At 39.2% G+C, this 23,224-nt stretch overlaps 1 protein-coding gene across 9 annotated transcripts in view; it reads left to right on the top strand.

Annotated features, from left to right (window-relative positions):
* Adgrv1 (adhesion G protein-coupled receptor V1) overlaps window positions 1–23,224 on the top strand; it is a 538,324-nt gene that overhangs the window by 227,591 nt on the left and 287,509 nt on the right. For 8 of the 9 annotated variants that reach the window (XR_001780748.2, XM_017315364.1, XM_017315363.1 and 5 more), the window contains 5 exons: window positions 395–637; window positions 8,227–8,634; window positions 14,001–14,185; window positions 18,840–19,089; window positions 19,774–19,913. Coding sequence is in view for 8 of the 9 variants with exons in the window: in XM_017315364.1 (XP_017170853.1) it covers window positions 395–637; window positions 8,227–8,634; window positions 14,001–14,185; window positions 18,840–19,089; window positions 19,774–19,913 (1,226 nt within the window). In the remaining variant the exon portion in view is untranslated. Of the gene's footprint in view, window positions 1–394; window positions 638–8,226; window positions 8,635–13,987; window positions 14,186–18,839; window positions 19,090–19,773; window positions 19,914–23,224 lie in introns of those variants that run through there. The other variant, XM_017315366.2, reaches the window with a different exon arrangement.

Genomic DNA, 23,224 nt, shown 5'->3' with positions numbered 1-23,224 from the left:
AAAACCATAGTTACCATAGTGATTCAATGTAAAAATTTAGTTCTGTAATTATATAAAATGTTTCCTTAACTATATATTTGTTTCTGTTAAACATGCTTGTAATTAAAATCGAATTATATAACTTTCTCCCTTCCTCCTCCCCCCTCCATCCTCTTCTAGGTATCTTTCCTCCCTCTAACCTTCTTATGTTCCCATCAATTCTCAAATTAATAGCTTCTGCTGTTTTTGATTGTTATTATTACATGCATATGAATATATATACATATATAAAATATAAATGTGTATATTCATTTATATAATGCTCTAGATGAACTGTAGCATGGCTTAATCATAGAAATATTTTAAAACAGGAGTATATTTGCAATAGTTAAATCTTTCTTTTCCTCATTATCAGGTGCATCAAGTTGAAATGCCTTTCTTTGTGGAGCTGTATGACGTCACTGCAGGGGCAGCTATAAACAACAGTGCTAGATTTGCTCCAATTAAACTTTCCAAGAGCGGTGCCCCTCAGAGCCTTGTTTCCTTCTCTGTGGGTTCTCGGCTGGCAGTGGCTCACAAGAAGTCTACTTTGATCAGTTTGCAGGTGGCCAGAGATTCTGGGACAGGAATCATGATGTCTGTTAACTTTATTACCCAGGTAGGCTTGCAAAGGTATAGTCATATATGAGTTGTATATGCTGAGACTGTAATGAAGCAGTAATCTAAACAATGATTTCTGACGATATGATGATCTCTGGCTGTTTGTGTGTTACACTGTTTTCTCCTTATATCGCCTACCCTGCCCCTCATAACTAGGAGGCAGTGCTTTAACATTTCTATTTTGATTTGGCAGCCTTCAATGTCCAACCAAGGCACCCCATTGAAGTCTGATCTGTCACATCTCTACAGCTGTAGCCCAGTGCTTCCTCCACTGCCACTCTTTGGACTTGAACAAATTGCCAAAGTTGCCTACAGGTTACATTCAAACTAGCTGAATTTTTTTCTTCAGATCCTTAAATTCTGACCAAGCTTAAGTTGTAAACAACACTGGTTTTAGGTGACTGCACTCCTGCCTACCCATCCTTTTACATGGTGTCCAGTGAAAGAATGGCTGGGTTTACGGTACTCAGAGCAGCAGCTGAGCACATGAGGAGACTAGCTCCTATACTCTTATATGACTTTTCAGCACTACTGCTTTTATTTTGATTCATCAGCAACATTCTAATACAGTAAAAAAAAATGTTGTCTATTCTGCTTAAAGCTTGATTGTGGAGATGATAGCTCTCCCATTTTTGCCCTCTGTTGTTTTCCCATATCACTTCTGTCTTTCCCCTTTACCACCATTGACTGCTCCCAACAATCCACCATTTTACACATCCAATAAAGTATAGGTATGCCTAGTGTGATAGAGTCAGGCAATAGGAAGGTAGATTTAGAATCATGGGTGAGAGCTGCTCCGTTTTGTATGGTTATAGTATGACAAACAAAAGAGAAAAAATGCTTTCATTCATAATAGATTTTAATATTTTTTGTTTACCATGTTTATGATAGGAAGAGAAATGATAAAAAAAAATCTGTGTTTCATTCTCACACTTCGCTCAAGAAATATTATCACCATCAGGTCATGAGTTTATAGAATAGAAGAAGGGCAACCAGAGATACAAAGCCTACAATGATGATATTTGAAGTACTTTTATGAACAAGTTCACATGCCCAGATAAGAGACTTGAAGAGTTGATAGATGGATATATGTATCCATGTAGACATACTTGCTATTCCAATTACTAGACAAACACTACCCCATGATCACAGATTCAGGGTGTGGTGCAGTAGACACACTCCTGGTGATCACAGACTCAGGGCTGTGGTGCACTAGACACACTCCCCTGTGATCACAGACTCAGGGCTGTGGTGCACTAGACACACTCCCCTGTGATCACAGACTCAGGGCTGTGGTGCACTAGACACACTCCCTTGTGATCACAGACTCAGGGATGTGGTGCCAACTCCATCTTCACAGTTTTGACATGGAAGTGAAGGCTGGAATCTGAGGCTTTTCCTATAAAGGAGGACTTTGTTTCTTGAACGATGGAGCAGATATGCCTTTCCCCACTGAGATCAACTACAGAGCCTTGGTGTTACACATAGAACAATATTAGGAGTCTCTGAAACTGGAGAGGAGCAATGAGCTGGGGGTTTGGGCACACATAGCACCTAGAAAGGCAAGTTCTAGAGTTCTCTTTTTCCCTTATACCCAAGGCTTTGAGCTGAAGAACTTGCCATATGGATTCAGTCATGGGGGAAAAGAAGTTAAAAAAAAAATCTAAACAGGTGTGCTGTCTGTAGTGCAAGGAGCAAATTTCCCCATACAGATATAATGTCTATAGTGTAAGTAGTAGCAGCGGGAAATCCCGTACCGATATGCTGTCTGTAGTGCAAATAACAAAATTCCTCATACAGATATAATGTGTGTAATGCAAAGATCAGGACACCCCATGCAGGTGTGTATTCTGTAGTGCAAAGGGAAGGGAAGGGAAAGATAAGCAAGTTAGAAAGCTTTTAGATGAAAATCTTTTGTATTCTCTGGTCAAACATGCCAGAAAAATTTTACCCAACTTTATCCATATCAGCTGGGGGGGGGGGGTTAAGGATGGGGGCTTGGGATGGGAGAGAGGGAGTGAGAGAAAGAGAGAGAGAGGGAATATAGATTTGTAACCTTTGCGGGAACCTTGGTCTCTGCATGCCATGTCAGAGGACCGGGCTGAGAGTTGGGACTTTGCCCACTGAAAACAGTTAAAGGTGCCCAGCATTGGCACAGTGTCAGCGGAGAACACTGGATGGCAATGGACAGGTTCTCAGAGGAGAGATCTGTGGAGGTGAGATTACTGACAAGGTCTCACTCCACCTAATGATAAAGAAGGCTCTCCTTCCTTCTACTTCAGAAACCAGTTAGGAAAACTGCACTTTCCCTGTCAGGAGGAATATTTCCCTTTTTTGCTCATAGCAGTGTCAAAATGAGCTAATAATAAATAAGAAACAAACAAACAAACAAACAAATAATAACCCGAGTCTCCTGAGGTAAGATACAACATGTACCAGTCAACACAGATCTGTCTCATCAGAGCATGGAACGATCTCAAGTGGAATGGAAAACAGTAATAAGTAGATGTCAGCAATAAGATGAGCCAAATATGAGAAATACTCAGTAAGATTTTAACACAGCTGCACAACATGCTTTAATCAGCAGTTAAACAAGTGAAAGAAATTGTCTAAATAAGGAAAGAAGAACTCTTAGGCAGTAAATAGAGGACATGAAGAGTAGCAAAGGAGGTTTTTACATGTAGATAAACAATAACGAAAGTGGCCTAGACAATCTCAGGGACAGAACAAAGAGAAAGGAAAGAACTATCTTGTAGATAGAATGACAGTTGGTCCTCTGTTTGAACAACGGCAGCAGAGAGATTGAGAAAACTTAATGAAGCATGGCTTAGGGACCTACAAAGCTGCAACAGCAAAAATTAACATTATGACTCTAGAGTCCTGAAAGAAAGAAGAAAGAGATAGGGATTGAAAAAAAAACATTTGAAAGAATAGAGATGGAAATGTTTTCAATTTCATAAAGGTTATTAGAATATATGTTGAAGAAACTAAAAAAAAAAATCCACAGGCAAAATAAATAAGAAAAAGAAAATCCTTCATTGAGGTGCTGTAATCATCTTGTTGTGACAGAACACCAGACAAAGGCTACTTCAGGAGGGAGAGGGTTGTGTTGGCTGGCAGTTTAAGGGTGTGGTCCATCACAGCAATGAAGCAAAGGAGGTTCAGGCAGTCTCACACTGTGTCCATGGTCAGGAAGCAGAGAGAGATGAGTCAGATGCACACAGGCAGTCTCACACTGTGTCCATGGTCAGGAAGCAGAGAGAGATGAGTCAGATGCACACCCAGCTTTCTACTTTCATTTAATCCAGATTTCAGAGCCTAGATTGTCACTGTGTACACTCAGGGTGAGTTAACCTCTGCTAACATAATCTAAGTGATCCCGTATAGGTCTTCTCAGGCCTGACTCTTCAGTGGCTCTAGCTCCTGTGAGGCTGATGATATTAACAGTAACAGTATATAATAATCAAACTATAAAAATGAGAAGAAAATACTGAAGTGAAGTGTTGGAGCCCAACTATAAATTGTAGATTTCAAATGGTAGAAATGTTATTTCACCTGTAGAAAAAACATCCCTCCACAATGAAAAAGAAATTAAGGCATTAGAAAAGTAATACTTTCATATCAATATGCTCACAGTGAAAGAACACCATGACAGAATATCCTGTCTGTCAAATGCAGTGATAAGAAGAATGGGTTTATGATCATGGAAGGAAGAATACAGTAAGCAAAACCAGAGTGGTACATGAAGACATTGCACTAGAGGACATATCTGTATAAGATGTTCAGTGTGCCACAGAGATTTTTATCTGAATCTTCCAGAATGGCTGTCATAAAATCAGTGACAATACCTAATACTGGCAAGAATTCAGAGACTGGCTAATTAGTTTATTGCTGGTGGCTATGTAAAATGATATAACCATCTGAAAGATGTTAGTTTCTTAAATAACTACACATGAATTATGCAGGTCCATGCAATTACTGTCTTGGCCATTTATTTCAATGAAAACTTGTTACACAGAAATCTCTACATGAATGTTTGTGGTAGCTTATTATAATAAAACTGTCCATCAGTTGGCAAAAGGCTAAATGAGCTGTGAACTCCTACTAAGTGTGGTAAGGAACAAGCCATCGAGACACATCAGCCAGTGTAATCTCCTAATGATCATGTCAAAAAAAAAATCTCCAAAATTGTAGGGTGAAAGATTCCATTCACATATGAAAGTCACAACATCATAAAAATGCAGAACTTAATCGTCATTTAGAACAATGAGGGACTGTCAGGCAGGAAACTGAGTGATCATGAAAGTTACTGTAAAGGATTCTTAAGAAATGAAAATTGTTTGTGACCCTGTCAGTGTTAATATCATTTTGCAAGGTGTTGACAATAAGGGATCTTGAGTAGAAAATATAGGAAATAATACTGTTTTGCTTTTTAGTTCAATATAAGAAGACACACCTAGAATCAAAAGGGACAGTTTAAAATCAGAAACCATAGCAGAAGGGTCTAGGATACTAGGAGAACATGGCCCACAGAATCAACTCAGCAAGGCTCATAGAGACTTACAGAGACCCAAGAAGCAATCACAGAGCCTGCATGGATCTGAGCTACGTCCTTCACATACACGCTGCCTTTGTTACAGTTTTACTGCTGTGAACAGACACCATGACCAAGGCAACTCTTTATATGAACATTTAATTGGGGCTGGCTTATTGGTTCAGAGGTTCAGTCCATTATCATCAAGGTGGGAGCATGGCAGTACTGAGGCAGACACAGGTGTGGAGGGGTTGAGAGTTCCACCTCTTGTTCTAAAGGTAGCTATGAGAAGACTGGCTTCCAGGGAGCTAGGATGAGGGTCTGAAAGCCTACACCCACAGTATACCTACTTCAACATGGCTACACCTATTTCAACAGGGTCACACTAAGAGTGCCAGTCGTTGGGCCAAGCATATTTAAACCATCACACATGCTATGGTCGTTTAGTTTGGGGTTTTCGTGTGGTCCTTAACTGTGGGAGTAGGGCTATCTTAACTCTTTTGCCTGTCTTGGGATCCTCCTCTTTCCTACTGGGTTGCCTCACACAGCCGTGACGTGAGGGTTTGTCTCCAGTCTTATTGCACCTTGTTATGTTGCATTCAGTCGATATCCCTGGGAGGCCTGCTCTTTTCTGATGTGAAGTGGAGGAACAGTGGATCTGGGGGACGGGGGAAGTGTGTTGGGGAACTGGGAAGAAGGAGGGGTGGATGGGTTGGGGCAGGAGCTGAGAGCAGTGGAAGGAGGGGAGGCTGGGGTCAGGATATATTGCATGGGAGAACAGTAATGTAAAGAAAAGATAGGAAACAAACAAGAAAGTCAGAAATCATGGTTTTACTTCTCAGGGAGTTCTGTATTTTGTCCTTGCTTCCCTGATCAGTGAAATTAGAAGATAAGACTATATAATAGTTTTTTCCATGAGCTGAAAACTCTCTGTGTAATGGTATCGATCCTTATACTTCACTGTAGCTGGAATAATGTAATCAAACCAATCATGGTCACATACACTTCACTCACATGTACAAAAATACCACCGTTTTAGTGTAACTTATGTTATCCATCTGTATTGTGCTGTCATTAAGAATTTCTGATCTTTGTTACTTGAAGTGATGAAAATATCACTTACTCTGTTATACTTCATTAAATGAGTCTACAGTTGACCATGTTTGGATACTACAGAATGGAAACAGGAGCGTGGCCTGTTTTATTAAGTGTTTTATGAATGTGCTAGGGAATATGCTTGCACAGGGCTCTGAGACAGCTCAGTCAAGGGATACAGGGGCAGAAAGAGTAGAAATGCTCAGAACAGAACAGAGTGTGAGTACAGCTAATAGGATCTTCTCATATATTCCGAAGATACTCTCTTGAAGCTGTCATATGTCATAACTCAGAGCACGCACTGAAGGAAAGTCACACTCTTTTGATTGTCTATTCTAAGTTGGTATCTTCAGTGGAGTGTCTAGGAGACACGACAAACTTTGTGGATGTCATAAATAATACTTTCCTGGTTTCCCACCATTTATATAGTAACTCCTCCATCCTGGCCAGTGTGTATTTAAAACACTAAATCCCAAACATTTGATTTTTACCAAATAAAGACTTGGAAGTTAGATGCTAAGGTAAAAGCCTGCTAGCTCAGAGGCAGAGAGAGCGCCCAGCTGACCTTCCTAATCCACTGACATCCAGAAGGAAAAACTTGTTTCTCTTTCTCCAAGCTGTCTTAAATACCCCTCACCTTAAAGCCCTCTCTTCTGTTTACTTATGTTTGATCACCTCATTTCCTATTGCTGACTTTATTTAGCACTTTAATTAAAGGTGTGTGTGCCAGGCTAAGCCACACCACAAATACTTGTTTAAAATAAACAGAAAGCTCTAGGATCAAAGGCTGAGCCATACCACAATTAGAAACAGATTCTCCCAGTTCACGATGGTGTGCTCACATATCCTGTAATAGGTCAGCAATTAGATATTGTCCTCAGTCCTCATGTTCCTCTCAGCCCTGATAAATGTAGCAGAAGATCCTACTCACTGCATTCACACTCTGTTCTGTTTCCATATTGTAGTTTCTAGTGACACTTCAAACTATGGCCTCACATGCCAGGACCCCACCTACTCCCATGTCAGGGTCTAACACTGCCCCTGCCATTCGCACCGGCCTTCAAGTTCTTTCTAACAGGTTTTTAGGTTGTTCTCCCCACAGGGACTTTTAAATTGTTGTTCTCATTGCCTAGAATACTTCACCTTAGATCTAGAATCTGTCTTCTGAGGTAAGCCTATGGACAGTCATTTAATGAGGCCTCTGTTGAGATTCCATGTCCAGCCTGGTTTATAATTGTGCCTACTATCACCCTGTGTGCCTTATTTCCCTTCACACATGACCATGGAGCAACCTAATAGTAATTCCATTCAGAATGTGTGTCCTCTGCCAGAATCTTAGGTTCTGGGAGTGTCGAGAATGTGCCCATCCATTCTGCATTCCAATATCCATACTAGACTGACTAGGAAGTTAATCTTTAGTCAGTATTCAATAAAGACACACTATTTTGACTTTTCCTTGGCTGGAGTATTCATTCTGAACTTTCTAAAACATCTGCAACAACTGTACTTTGGAAAATTGGATGCATACATTACTTAGGGACCCAATCCAGTAGCTCATTTCCGTACTGAAGGGTAAGAAAGAGCGTACTCCTTCTTCCATCCCACCTTTTGCCTTCAGTTCTTCCTGGCCCTAAATTTCTAGGTGAGATGAAAATTTAAATACTACTTCTTCACTTCCCATGTTTAGTTTCCCAGCTTGTGCAATCTAAAGTATAACTTTTGCTGTGTTCATAACTGAATTCTGATCTAGACAATGGTGTCTCTCCATGTCTCTTTGGTTCATCTTGGTGCAAGCAAACCCCCTGCTCCCTAACCTCTGTGTAGCTTATTGAAGGCAATAAAGAAAAGTATAAAGTCCATGTTTAGTGGCAGTGTAGTTACTGCCAATTAGTATAATAATATTAGGATAACTTTAGAGACATCGTAGCCTCATTTTCCTGCCTTTGTTTAATTTTTAGGAGCTGAGGAGCGCTGAAACAGTTGGTCGGGTCCTCATATCTCCAGCTGTTTCTGGGAAGGATTTTGTGAGGACAGAAGGCACATTGGTCTTCGAGCCTGGCCAGAAAAGTGCAGTGTTGGATGTTGTCTTAACACCAGAAACAGGGTCTTTAAATAAATTTCCTAAACGCTTTCAGATTGTGCTTTTTGACCCAAAAGGTGGTGCCAGAATTGATAAAGTGTATGGGACTGCCAACATCACTCTCATCTCTGATGCGGATTCACAAGCTGTCTGGGGGCTTGAAGACCTGCTACATCAGCCCCTACATGAAGATATTCTCAACAGAGTGCTCCATAACCTCAACCTGCGAGTAGCCACAGAGAGCACAGATGAGCAGCTCAGTGCTGTGATGCTCATCATGGAAAAGGTAGGGCATCCTCTCGAGCACATCTCAGTGGGAAGATCAGGAAGCCCAAATCAAAACAGATACCTCATCGGTTATAATGCCTGTTACTATGAAGTAAGAACCAAATGTAATTTCTAACCAGAAGAGCGAGATTCCTCACGCCTGCCCTGTACTTTTTCTTGAGTAAGGCCTGTTTGACATCATTGCTCTTAGAGTGGGAACTGTGGTTAAGTTGGTATGGCCAGAATCCAATAATCCAACAACAAATTTTTTGTTGAAAAGTACGAATAAGAATCGGCCAAAAAATTGTAGGCATTCATTTGCATGGACTTGCCCTAGTCAGCTTTTATATGAGGTCAGTTATTAATTTATTCTTCTACAAATGTGGAACTATATAGAGGTAATAAAAGTTCAAGATTATAAATGGAAAATGATATCTAAAAAGTATTATTACTGAAGGAAAAGATTTTTATAGCTTGTCTTAAGCTTTTTTACCTAGATAATGCTTTTTTAACATATTTATCTACAAGCATACAGGTCTGAGTCCATCCATGAGCCCCCTATGTGGAGACCTTTAATTACTGAAAATGTTTTCAGTGGGATATTTGAATATCATTCCTGTTCAGCATGTTTCTGTAGGCATCAGGCACACACGAGGTACACAGACATATGTGCAGACAAAGCCTTGATATACAGATGTCTGAGGAATAGAAAATTATAAAGCACATAAAAAAAAGATTATGGCAATCCTTTGTAAAGCACAGGGAGGTGGCTTCCCATTTTTCTGTAGAGAACACCCTAAAGATAGAGTTCATACAAAAGAATAGTGATATTTAAACTTCGAGTAATAAAACAGATGGGACAATAGTAAGTTGATCTTGACCAAAAAGAGAGAAACCATGTGTAGACACTATATTTTAGAATATAAAGAAGAAAATCTCAAATATTTAGAGGAAAAATTGGTAGGAGGGAATTCTGCTGCTCTTTTTTCCTCATTAAGTTATATTTTACAACCATGTATTGTCATCAGTCAAAAGGCAACACTTTAAATGAAGTATGACAGGGGACTGGAGAGATGACTCAGCAGTTAAGAGCACTAGCTGCTCTTCCAGAGCACCAGGGTTCAATTTCCAACACCCACGTGGTGGCTCACAACTGGCTATAACTCCAGTTCCAGGGGATTTGATACCTCCTTCTGATTTTATGAGCACCAGGCACACACATGGCACACAGACATATATGTAGAAAAGTAAATAAAAATTTAGATATGGGGCATGTTCCAACATTCTAGCTGTAGAGTCAGGAGGTGGAGGCAGGGGCAGCTGAGAAGTAGTTTAAGCCTCATCTGGGCTGCATAGTGAGACTGTGTCAAAAACACCTCAGTCAATACTTACAGCAAGTGTTGGTGGCCCATGCTCACGTCAAAACTTATTTCCATAAAATTTTCAAATAGCACAATATCATAGGTCATTATTTTGTTTTGAACTTTAAAACAAAACTTTATTAAATAAGCCATTACCTTTGGCTGGATAAGAATTTGAGCAACTCTGGGATTCTTAAGTCAGAGCTCCTAATAGTGTGCTCATTCAACCTGTGCTCACCTATGACTATCTAGTGAGAATTGCGTTTTAGAATAAGAAATGGGAACATTTGTGCAAATATGTGTGTAATATGAAGGTTTCTTTCAGCACTATTATTTTAAAAATTGGAAGAAGAACAGCCATTCAAGTGGGACTAGTATACATGAGAACATTCAGGAGTCACACATTGGTTCAGTCAACAATGAATTGTGTGTGCAAAAGTGTTGTCACAATATTAAAAAGAAACCATAAACCCTCTATTAATCACCGTTTTAACTGTACCTTTCCTATGTTTGAATACACAAATGCCATATATATAATTGCATGCATTATCCAGTACAATTCATTGCAGGTTTTCCTGGGAGTGGCAGTCAGTGTTGCATAGCCTGTGTACACAGTGGATGAACATGGAGATTTGTGGAAGCATAGTCTTGATAGCAAAATCGGAATGTGCCCTTTGTGATACACTCATGACTATATTGTCAAAAGTGTATGTTTTGTTTTAGACATCATTACATAGTAAGACAAAAGGAGTCTTCAGTTAATGACTGATGTGCATATAACCACATATAGATAACCTGCATCATTCTTATCTATTATTTAGCAAATAAAAACAAAGGGTGACTACTTAATGTATGAATTTCAGGCAAGCAATGCATTTTAAGTTTAGCTTCATCACTAACAGTTCATTTGAGATACACTAAGAGCAGAGAGTTACTCTTCACCGTCTGAAATTCAAATAGAGCCAGCTGTACATAATAAAGTGCTTACCACAGGAGGTAAAAAAGTGATCCAACCTCAACTTTAACACAGACTAGAGCTTCCACGTGCCGGAAAAAATGTTGTATGACCATATGTTCTAAGTGACTATGTTTGACATTGGCCAGTTTCATTTTCTCTCAGGTTCTAAGTACTTTGATGATGTATCTGTCCAACATGAATGCTTCTTTCAATGAATACTACATGGAATTTTGTACATTGGAAGTAGCATTCTGTTTTTTATTTGAAGTGAACACTGTTGTACTAAAAAGAATAACAAAAGACTCTATATAGATTTCCTAGATAAAGCCCATCTGTGGGCTCAGATAGTCTTTGGTATAACAATATTTCTGACTCCTGACTTTCCCAGGTGTGGAACAACCCCAGTTATTTCTAGTGCCTTAATAACAATATCAGAGTCTAAGCCCCTGTAGTATTTGATATTCTATTTTTTTTATTTTATCAGTTTCATCTTTCTGGTTATTATAGCTTGGTAGAACTAGAGTCAGGAGTTCTGATGTTGTATTCTTCAACATCTATACAAGCACAGGAATAGCATGGCCTCTGGAGCCTGATAGACTATACCTTTATGCACATCCAAAATGGTTCTTCATTGTCATTTTTCTCCTGGTAGCTTCTTAAGGTTTTCCCATGTGAAGTTCCTGTCTTTACTGTAAATGAAGTTTGATAATTTTGAGTTTTTTTTTAATTTTCATAAAATGACATTTTAGAGCCAAAGTGTTTTCTTCTATCATCTTATGTTTTGTAGTGCAGATGTTTCTAATGTGATTTAGTTTAGGAATACACTAGGCTCCGTTTGCAGTTCACTTAGGGTTTTTACAGACTTGCTAGTGGACTAACTCAAGTTGTGCTGTCACAGTCTGAGAAGTAGCAGGGGACACTGCAAGCTGGTGCAGACGCTGGCCAACGAGTTTTGAGCTTGGCCAATAACCAAGCCTTGTGCCCTGTGTCTAGTTGTTTGTTCTTTCTGCCCCAGCTTTATTATCTGGGAATAAAGATGACAATAAGATCTGCCTATGATCTATGAGATTAGAGAAGTTTGGTAAATTATTGAGAGTAACAGTATACCTATACTAACCCAGTGTTAGAAGAGTGGGTTCAGTTGCTGTTACTTTGCTTAAGTGAACGTCCTGTTTCCCGTGAGTATAAATACAAGCTTGGACAGCTGTCTAATTCTTGGGTACAAACCTTAATTCTTAAAACGTGCACATACTGTTCTGACGTTTTCTTTCAGAAATGTTTAATGTCAAGATAAACTTTGCTTCTCCATTCCTGGTTACTTCTCATCTATTGCCCATTGTAATTTCATAGCTCTGGAAATAATATTATGTTGACTTTTAAATTTTTTTCTCAGATATAAAGTAATTTCTGCACCTGTAAGCTTAAATAACTTGTGCTGCTCTTTAAGGATCTGTTATCTTCTCTTCCACCTGCTTTCTTATGGCATATCTTAGGGATTCATCCTAAGATCATCTCATTTGTTAGTCAGCTTTCTGAGTTCTGAGAGAGTCTCTTGAGCTTGTCTTTTGTTTGTCTTATTTGGTCCTCTTGCTTCTGTACCCAACAGTCCATGTACTGTTCATTTGTAATTGTATTATCAAATTTGTATTCTTATTTGAATCAGATTTTTCCTGTGGAATGTTCTTTTATCTTCAAAGTGAATAGTTTCATAAATTCAGATCTTGAGTTTGCATGTGAGTTTAAAAATGTGAGATTACAAAGCTGGAAAAAAGTAGGATAACATGAGTATGCCTTCATTAAGTTCTCTTGCTAGGAAAAAGGGCAATTGTTTCAAGTATATCATGACTTGATTATTATAATAAATCACAGAGAGTGATAGTGTGTGTGTTGGGGGGGGCAGGGCTGAAGGCACAATGGGTGAATTATAAACTGGTGAATTGGAAGTCTTGGATTTTCCAGATATATTATAATATGAAGGAACAATAATATTGTCCTTGTTCTCCCAATAGCAACTCAGTCCTTTAAGGTAAGAAATCACATTTGAAAAGGCTAGGTTTTCTAGGATGCCTTGAGTGGTCTTAACTAGAGAGAATTTTCTCATTTGGTGTGATTTTGTACTTTAATGTTATATGGCAGTTGCCATTTGCTCATCAAAACACAGATAATTAAAAGTAATCTTATCTCTGCTATGACATATTTTTGAGATAATTATTCCCTTGTTCATTCAGTTAAGAAATAATGATTTCTTGGAGTAGATTTAAAACTGATTTATTTTAATTCATGATGTTAACTATTACACCTAATTTAAAGGACAGTTGTCACTATTTAGGACATTAAGTAATACTTAAATACTTTTAAGTATTTAAATATTTAAGTATTTAAATGCTTAAATACTTTAAATAAATAGAAAGTATTTTAATGATTATTTCTTTTCTTTGTCAATGATCACCCATGTCTTTTAGATGGAAATGGGTATATTTAAAATAAAATTTTGATACCATTTTCAATTATTCATATTTCCATCTTTGTCAGATGTAGAGAAAATTTTATCCAGCAACATGGCTGCTCTGGCAGTAGATCCCATCTAAAGGCTTTCTTGGTCTGTGTGACCCTGCTGGAACGCAGACAGGCCAAACACTTTTAGTCCTTCTAGGTGGACTATAGACATGGCAGTAGTGCACATGTTTAATTCCAAACAGTGAAGGTAAAGTTAGTTTGTAGAAGAAAGCAGCCATTTTTGAAAGTGATGGCTAATTGAGGGGCAGTCAAAGTGATGAATCAGAGAAAGATTTGACAGAAAGATTTCATTCACATGGTGAAAAGTCAGCTTGGAGAGGAGTCTGAGTCAGAACACCTGAGTTGAACCAGCCAGCCAGAGTTTAGAAAGAACTAGAAAGGGTGAGCTTATTCAGCCTCTGAGATGACAATTACGTTTGGCAAATAAAAGACACGTTTATAGTCACTGTCAATGATTATTAATGGAAAACATATGCAATGTATATATTATACATATCCTAAAAAGTAGACTGTTGAATACATAATTTAATTCTTAGATTTATTTTTCAGATAACAATGGAAGGAAGAAATCAAGCTTTCAGTATCAAAAGCCGAACTCTTTTGTATGAGCTCCTTTGTGTTCTAATTAACCCAAAGCGCAAAGACACTAGGGGATTCAGCCACTTTGTGGAGGTGGCTGAGCATTTTGCCTTTTCTCTGCTGACTGATGTTACCTGTGGGTCGCCTGGTGAAAAGTAAGTATTTTGTAAAATTATCAGTGTCTGAAATGGATTTCCTCATGGCTTGCAAGCAGTACATGATGCAAGTTGAGATTGAGATGATACACGGAGCACATGGTTGGTGCTTTGCATCTACTGGCTAATGAATGCAATTATTAGAAGAAAATGGCAGCCCTGTCAAGAAAAATGAATGTGTACCATCAACACTACAGTGTTCTTGTTTAAAAGAATCTTTAAGAATAAAACATCATCTTGTCTGCCCCCCACTTTTATTTAGTGTGTAGAAAGCACATTGTGAGGAGAAAAGACACTGATTCCCAGCCTTGTGCTGTCATTTATGCTGCCCTAAGTCACAGATGTTTCATCTACTGGGAGGAAGTTCTCAAACTTTAGGGATTTTTTGTGGCTGGAGTTCTATAGCAGGAAGCTTGCAAGAGAAAGAAAATAGCATGTAGCTCATGGTCATTATTAACTACATAACTAATTATGTAGCCATTTGTTAATATTTTTATGTACAAGGATATAAAATTGCATTCATAATCTAAGTGTGATTATTGTAGTCTAAAGATTTCAAAATACCTTATTTGTATTTGACAGACTAAAACCTACTGACATTAGAATATGGGCAGAAATTAAAATCCAACTTGATTTTCATGTTGCTGATATACCCTACCTGAAACCAATAAATATAATTTTATTACTATGTAATAGGTATTTGTTTAAGGATATTTTTTATAAACATTAACTTTATTACCTTTTTCAGTAAAAAAAATCATCATCAGTGTTTAGTAGGTTTCAGTAATCTTTAGTCATTTCAATAATGAGTTCTGTCAAACTAACAAAGGAAACAGTTGGTTACATAACTCTGAATATTAGTTCTTAGGTTGTAGATACATGAATTCAAAACAGTAAACTATATATGAAAGACAAGGTGTAAAATACAGAGAACATTGATGATATTAATTATATTCTTGGTATATCTAGACTGCATTAAATTGAATAAAGTGGATGGCTATTTCATAGTTAGAAACAGAGCGATACTGAAAAGTATATAAGGCTCATGTATAAAAGTTGGTGTATATCGTATGCATATTTTATGAATCTTCACGTTAGGTAAGCTATTGAAAGGTTCAGTTGGGGCTCTTATGATTCATATTTACATATTCAGAGACTGAGGGCTATAGTCCTGCTCATGCTGACAAAGTTCAAATGAGTAGTATTTCATGGTGAATCTCATGCTTAGCCATAGGCCTGCTTGATTCCATACTCCCTCCTGGCTACCAGGCTGTGTAGTCACAAGAGTGCAACAAAAACAAACTTACAGCTCAAATTTCATTACAGATCCATGCCAGGGTGTGGGGAAGCTGGGAGCCATCCCACATCTCTTTGTACCGAACTCCTTTAAAACCTTCTAATGGCTGCTAGGGACTGATATTTTCCTAATAGGAAAATCACGGAAGAATCAGAAAACCCTCACACAACCCTCTTCCAGGACATCTTCTCTCTAGTTCTTACCATGGTTCCTAAATGTCCACCTGAGATAATGCCAGACAGTTCATACTTAGTGCCATTTACATATGTCTAATCCTGACTACAGAAACTTCCCACATGGGTTAGCTGTTTGCATTGAGACCACAAAATGTGCTTGGAATATAGTGTGTGTGTGTGTGTGTGTGTGTGTGTGTGTGTGTATGTATGTATGTATGTATGTATGTATGTATGAGAGAGAATTTTGATATATTCTCAATATATACTTTCATATATATATATATATATATATATATATAGAGAGAGAGAGAGAGAGAGAGAGAGAGGAGGGTACTGAAGAACAGAAGAAAGCTAAAAAGGGAGAAACTTCAGAGGCTAGTAGCTAAGAGAATATAAGGGACAGAATTCACTCACAACATAAAAGTGTGGCACACTCAAGGTAGAATCCCACAATACTTATACATTGTGTGTGGGCTAGAAACTGGTGAGGTTGTGGAGAAAGAGGAACACTCCTCCATTGTTGGTGGAATTGCAAGCTTGTACAACCACTCTGGAAATCAGTCTGGCGGTTCCTCAGAAAATTGGACATAGTACTACTGGAGGATCCAGCAATACCTCCCCTGGGCCTATATCCAGAAGATGTTCCAACTAGTAAGAAAGACACATGCTCCACTATGTTCATAGCAGCCTTATTTATAATAGCCAGAAGCTGGAAAGAACTCAGATGCCCCTCAACAGGGGAATAGATACAGAAAATGTGGTACATTTACACAATGGAGTACTACTCAGCTATTAAAAAGAATGAATTTATGAAATTCCTAGGCAAATGGATGGACCTGGAGGGCATCATCCTGAGTGAGCTAACCCAATCATAAAAGAACTCACATGATATGTACTCACTGATAAGTGGATATTAGCCCAGAAACATAGAATACCTAAGATACAAGATACAATTTGCAAAACACATGAAACTCAAGAAGAAGGAAGACGAAAGTATGGACTCTTTGCTCCTTCTTAGAATTGGGAACAAAACACCCATGGAAGGAGTTACAGAGACAAAGATTGGAGCTGAGATGAAAGGATGGACCATCTAGAGACTGCCATATCTGGGGATCCATCCCATAATCGGCCCCCAAATGCTGACACCATTGCACACACTATCAAGATGTTGCTGAAAGGACCCTGATATAGCTGTCTCTTGCAAGGCTATGCCAGGGCCTAGCAAACACATAAGTGGAGGCTCACAGTCAGCTATTGGATGGATCACAGGGCCCCCGATGGAGGAGCTAGAGAAAGTACCCAAGGAGCTAAAGGGGTCTGCAACCCTATAAGTGGAACAACAATATAAACTAACCAGTACCCCCAGAGCTTGTGTCTCTAGCTGCATATGTATCAGAAGATGACCTAGTTGGCCATCAGTGGAAAGAGACGCCCATTGGTCTTGCAAACTTTATATGCCTCAGTACAGGGGAACGCCAGGGCCAAGAAGTGGGAGTGGGGGGCAAGGGGAGTGTGGGGGAGGGTTTGGGGGACTTATGGGGTAGTATTGGAAATGGAAATGTAGAAAATACCTAATCAATAAAAAAAAGAAATGGCAGTCACATTTGATTTGTTTTCTCTTTTTTTTAAATTAGGTATTTATTTCATTTACATTTTCAATGCTATCCCAAAAGTCCCCCACACGCTCTCCCACCCACTCCTCCACCCACCCACTCCCACTTCTTGGCCCTGGCGTTCCCCTGTAAGTTAATTTTGCTTGAATTCTTGATACACTAGCTTGGCATCAAGTGCATCTTCTGAGAGGGGAGAACTTGGGAATTGAGCAAGAATAATAGTGATGAAAACCACTTGGAAACCAACTAAAAACAATACAATTAGCAGTAGCTTGTAGGTAGTTTTTTAGTTTGTTTGTTTTTTGTTTTTTTGTTTTTGTTTGTTTGTTTTTGTCTAGCAATGAGTTCTGTCTGGGCTAGAACAGTGTTTGATAGGGAGGGCTGGATGGAGAGATGATTAAGAAAGGGATTTTGACAAGGTTGTAGAGGTATATGGGTCCTATACAAATGGAGGTTTTTACATAGGAGGCTTGACACAGAGACATAGCATTCTAGATAAATGGGTAGATTCAAGATAGAACATCAAAGTTAGTGACCACTGTATTTATTTGTTTGTTTATTAATTTTGTTATAATGTAAAGTTATTTAAAATGTTTTTCATATAATATATTTTGAACATATTCTTTCCCCTCCCCTGAAGTTTACCCACCCAACTTCATGGTTTTTTTTTTTTCTCTTTCCAAAAGACCTACCCTCCAAACCAAACCAAAATCAGAAAAGACAAAAAATAACCTCAAAAACCAAACCAAACAAACCAGCATATCACGGCATCCATATCAAGTACTGCTGACCTGGTCAGCTCCAGGCATGCCCTCCAGTGTGTCTGATACAGCCAATAGTCAACACTTGAAATGCTGTCATGTAAGCCTTGGAAGAAACTTGCAATAGACAGGACCCGTAGCTTGAGGAAAAGGCTCCCCTTTTGCTCTTTCACATCTCACATCTTTCCCTTAACATTACCTTTTATGGTACGGAAGCATAAACCTTTCTCATGCTGTAGGCCTTAGCAAAGTATCATTTTGATCCACAATCAATCTACATACTCTATATCCATTGTGGCAGATAGAACCTTTAACATAGTCTCCACCCTTTTGAAGGCCAGTTTCATATTTATTTTATTTTGGTATCTGCTCACTAATGCAAAGATGATGAATCCAGGAACAGATTTTAGGGGAAATAGTTAGAGATTCACATTCCTTGAATCATAAGTATTCTCCGTAAAGATTTTGCCTTAGCGTGGCTGGAGTATCACCTGGACTTTAAACCCAGTCCACATTCATTCGACTCACATTGAGATTAGAAAACAATTTAGCAATTTTATTATCTCCAAGGGCTGTGAAAAAATAACAATCAGAAGTATCAAGGGCTGTTTTCTTACCAGCTGGGATATGGAGAGATGCAAGAATCACATGCAAACCAAAAGCAGATGGCTTTTTAGTGTTGGGATTTGTCCTGTCATTGTTCTACAAGAAGAGACAAATTCTCAGTTTCAACATTACAGCAAATACAACCTGATATATTGATACAAATACCTGCCAACTCAACAAAGACTTGTTTTTCTCTTGTAGAAGCAAAACCATCCTTGACAGTTGCCCATATCTGTCAATTCTGGCTCTTCACTGGAACCCTCAACAGATCAATGGACACAAGTTTGAAGGGAAGGAAGGTGATTACATTCAAATTCCAGAGAGGCTACTGGATGTCCCTGAGGCAGAAATGCTGGATGGGAAAAATGCATGCACATTAGTTCAGTTTGTGGAGTACAGCAGCCAGCAGTGGTTCATAGCAGGAGACAACCTTCCTGCCCTAAAAGACAAGGTAATCTCTCATTTTAAAAAATCAACCGCTGGGCAGTGGTGGCGCATACCTTTAATCCCAGCACTTGGGAGGCAGAGGCAGGCAGATTTCTGAGTTCAAGGCCAGCCTGGTCTACAGAGTGAGTTCCAGAACAGCCAGGGCTACAAAGAGAAACCCTGTCTCAAAAAAAAAAATCAACTGATATTTTATTTTATTTTATTTTAGCAGACAAATTTGGAACACATTTGATTAGACTTTTTTTTTTTTTTTTTTGGTTAGGTACATGAAAATTTTTTTCTCTTCATAAGCCATTTGTAGAATTTTTGGCTTCAAATGTAGGTGGAAAAGTTTACTTTCTGTTTTGTGGGGTGTGTGTGTGTGTGTGTGTGTGTGTGTGTATCAACAAAGTATAACTAGAGTTTTCCTTGCTATAATATCTTGGCACATACCTATCTTTTAAGGAAGTCAGCTTATGATACTTACAGTGGGTGCTGTCAGCTAAAGACTAAAATGTGGAGTTGGCGAAGCTAAGCTGTGACAGGGAAAAGCCAGTCAGAGTCTGGAAGTGAGCCAGCTCGTGGGACTGAAGAGAACACTGCAGGCACTAAGTACCTGAGAAATGGAGTCTGGTTTCAACTTGCAGACTCTGTTGTAATGTGAATTGGAAAATTGCCATTAAATTTCTTATTTCTTCTGACATTATAGGTATTGTCTTTGAATGTGAAAGGTCAGAGTGCACAACCTCTGCCTAACAACAATGAGGTTCTCTACAGGATTCATGCAGCTGAGCCTAGAGTTGTTCCTCATACATCTCGGTGTCTCCTCTGGAATCAGGCAGCTGCCAGGTATTGCTGATAAATCTTATGATCAGTGTTTGCTGCTTCCCTACCTGAAAGCATTGCACCTGCTTATACTGTTCATAGACAGCAGCCTCAAGGAAGACTTCAGACTGGAGAGCAATATCGTCTGTAAATCAGTAACAAAACCAGTCTGGCTTTCCAATGGGGATTCTGTTGGTAGTAGAACTCTGTGTACAATATAGTTTTCTTTCTTCATTATAGCTATTCTCAAGGGTTATATTGTAAGTTCTATTCAGTAATTTTCTGAACCTACCTGTTAATTTGTTACACATGAAAGAAAATTCCTTTCTACACCCCTACCATCTGTGGTTCAGTGTCTGAGCCTTATGTTGAGAGAGATCAACAGGGTTTAAGAATTCTTGTTCACAGCTGACTTAAAGCTCATTTGGGAAATAAATCCAGATAATAGCATAAACAGGAGGTTGAGTGTTTCTTTGAGTCTCTTTGGTCTCTGGAGTTGGGTTCCTAAAGAACTTACTATCACTCAAACCTCGGGATAGTGCTGTGTGGTCCAGTCGTGTTGGGAGAGGGGTCAATTGTCTATGTCAGCCTTGAGATTCTGATTATTACTGAAGTTTCGGCTGACAGGAAAACCGAACAATCCATTTGGGTTAGTTTCTCTTTCCCTGCAATGAAACATTTTGAATAGAAATTCCTAATGCCCGACGCTGGATCTTAAACCTGACACAGAAAGGTCTCCTTATGTGGTGGTTCAACTTCACAATTTCACACCTGAAGCTTATGCAAACGTGATGCACTGTACGGAAACCGCTCACAGTTTGAACTCCGACCTTCCCCACATATGATATGCAATATGATGTTCTCTCATGATGATGAAGAGTGGCACTGAGCCATGGCTCTTAGCAACATGACCATGAGGGGATGGAAGCAAGTATGTTGCATTGCTAAGCTGTGGTGTTCGGTGGGCTCGATATAGTAAAGACATAGGCACCAAACATCTTAAAATAAGCAGTGTGTTTAACAGTCCACTCCACTGTAAGTCAAAGAATAATAATAATAATTCATAAATAATCTTTAATCCTCATTTAATGCATAATGGAAGTTTCAAGAAGAAATCTGCATTTTGAATTGAGAAGTTTTACATCATTTTTTAAACAATTATTTTTTTAATTAGATATTTTCTTTATTTACATTTCAAATGTTATCCCCTCCAAAAAACCCCTATCCTCTCCCCCTTCCCCTGCTCCCCAACCCAACCACTCCCACTTCCTGGCCTAGGCATTCCTCTATACTGGGGCATAGAACCTTCACAGGACCAAGGGCCTCTCCTCCCATTGTTGACCCACTAGGCTATCTTGTGCTACATATGTAGCTAGAACCATGAGTTATCTCTCCGTGTATTTTCTTTGATTGGTGGTTTAGTCCCAGGGAGCTCTAGGGTTACTGGTTAGTTCATATTGTTGTTCCTCCTAGGGAGCTGCAAACCCCTTCAGCTCCTTGGGTACTTTCTCTAGCTCCTTCACTGGGGACCCTGTGCTCTGTCTAATGGATGACTATGAGCATCCACTTCTGTATTAGTCAGGCACTGGCAGAGCCTCTCAGGAGACAGCTATATCAGGCTTCTGTCTGCAAGCTCTTGTTGGCACCTGCAGTAGTGTCTAGGTTTGGTGGTTGTTTATGGGATGGATCCCCAGGTGGGGCAGTTTCTAGATGCTCATGCCTTCAGTTTCTGCTCTGAACTTTGTCTCTGTAACTCCTTCCATGGGTATTTTGTTCCCCTTTCTAAGAAGGAGGGAAGTGTCCATACTTTGGTCTTCCTTCTTCTTGAGTTTCATGTGTTTTGCAAATGGTATCTTGGGTATTCTGAGCTTCTGGGTTAATATCCACTTATCAATGAGTGCACATCATGTGTGTTCTTCTGTGATTGGGTTTCCTCACTCAAGATGATATCCTCCAGATCATTTGTCTAAGAATATCATGAATTCATTGTTTTTAATAGCTGTCTAGTACTCCATTGTATAAATGTACCACATTTAAGTTTTATATCATTAGAAAAGTAATGGTATCAAGATTATTGAAAAGATTGTATTCAAGAAGCAGCCACTGATTGACAGTAAGATTAACTTCCCTGAGAGACATACTTGAAGTTCCTTATAAAATGTATTTATGACACATGACTCAAAATGCAAATAAGAAAATATGTGGAGGGACTCATAGGCAAGCATATATGTTAGTTACTGGTCTTTTGCTATGATGAAACACTATGACCAAGGCAACTTACAAAAGAAAGTATTTAATTTGGGACCTGTTTACAATTTCAGAGGGTTAGACTTAATTCCCATCATGGGAGGGAGCATGGTAGGGAGCAGGTTGCCATGGCACTGGAACAGAAGATGGGAGCTTATATCTTGTCTGTAAGATGGAGAGAGGGAGACAGAGACAGAGACAGAGAGACAGACAGACAGAGAGACAGAGAGACAGAGACAGACAGAAAGACTGGGCTTGGCATGGGGTTTTGAAACCTTAAAGCCCACTCCTGGTGACACACCTCCTCCAACCAGGCCATACCTCTTTCAATAAGGCTACACCCCATTAATCCTCAAACAGTTCCACCAATTCCAGGCATTCAAATATATGAGTCAATGGGGTTAGCTCTACACATACAATGGCTATTGTACTGGCTGTTTTTTTTTTCCTACCAATTTTACACAAGCTTGAGGCATCAGAGAGTAAGGACCCTCAGTTGAGAAAATGTCTCCATAAGATCTAGCTGTAAGGCATTTCTTAATTAGTAGTCAATGGGAGCTGTAATTGTGGGTAATACTATCTCTGAAATGATGGTCCCGGGTTCTGTAAGAAAGCAGGCTTAGCAAGCCCTGTAAAGCAAATCCACAAGGTGCCCTCCTCAACAGCCTCTACATCAGTTCCTGCCTCCAGGTTCCTACTCTGCTTGAGTTCTTGTACTGACTTCTTTTGGTAACGAAAAGCACGGTGGAAGTGTAAGCCACATAAATCCTTTCCTGCTCAATTTGATTTTTGGTCGTGGTGTTTTGTTGTAGCTATAGAAACCCTAAAACAGCTGTGCCGTACTATAGGGAACCACACACCATAAGCCATGGCTCTGATGGTCTGTTGGGATCCATAGACGCCATGGCTACACTGATCTGTCAGGATTCACACATGGCATGGCTATGCAGAGCAGTGGGAAATTTTGAATGACAGAGAAGAGCACATTTGTTTTAGGATGGGTAACGCTGCTGCACAGTTGCTGGGAGGGCTAACTTCCTTGGTACAGCAAATGCCCTGGCAGGTGTGGTTGTTATGCACACTGCTTC

This window comes from Mus musculus, chromosome 13 (assembly GCF_000001635.26).
Source record: "Mus musculus strain C57BL/6J chromosome 13, GRCm38.p6 C57BL/6J".
In the NCBI taxonomy this organism is placed as follows: domain Eukaryota; kingdom Metazoa; phylum Chordata; class Mammalia; order Rodentia; family Muridae; genus Mus; species Mus musculus.
Note: the sequence above shows the minus strand (reverse complement) of the source record. Positions and strands in the feature narration are given on the sequence as shown.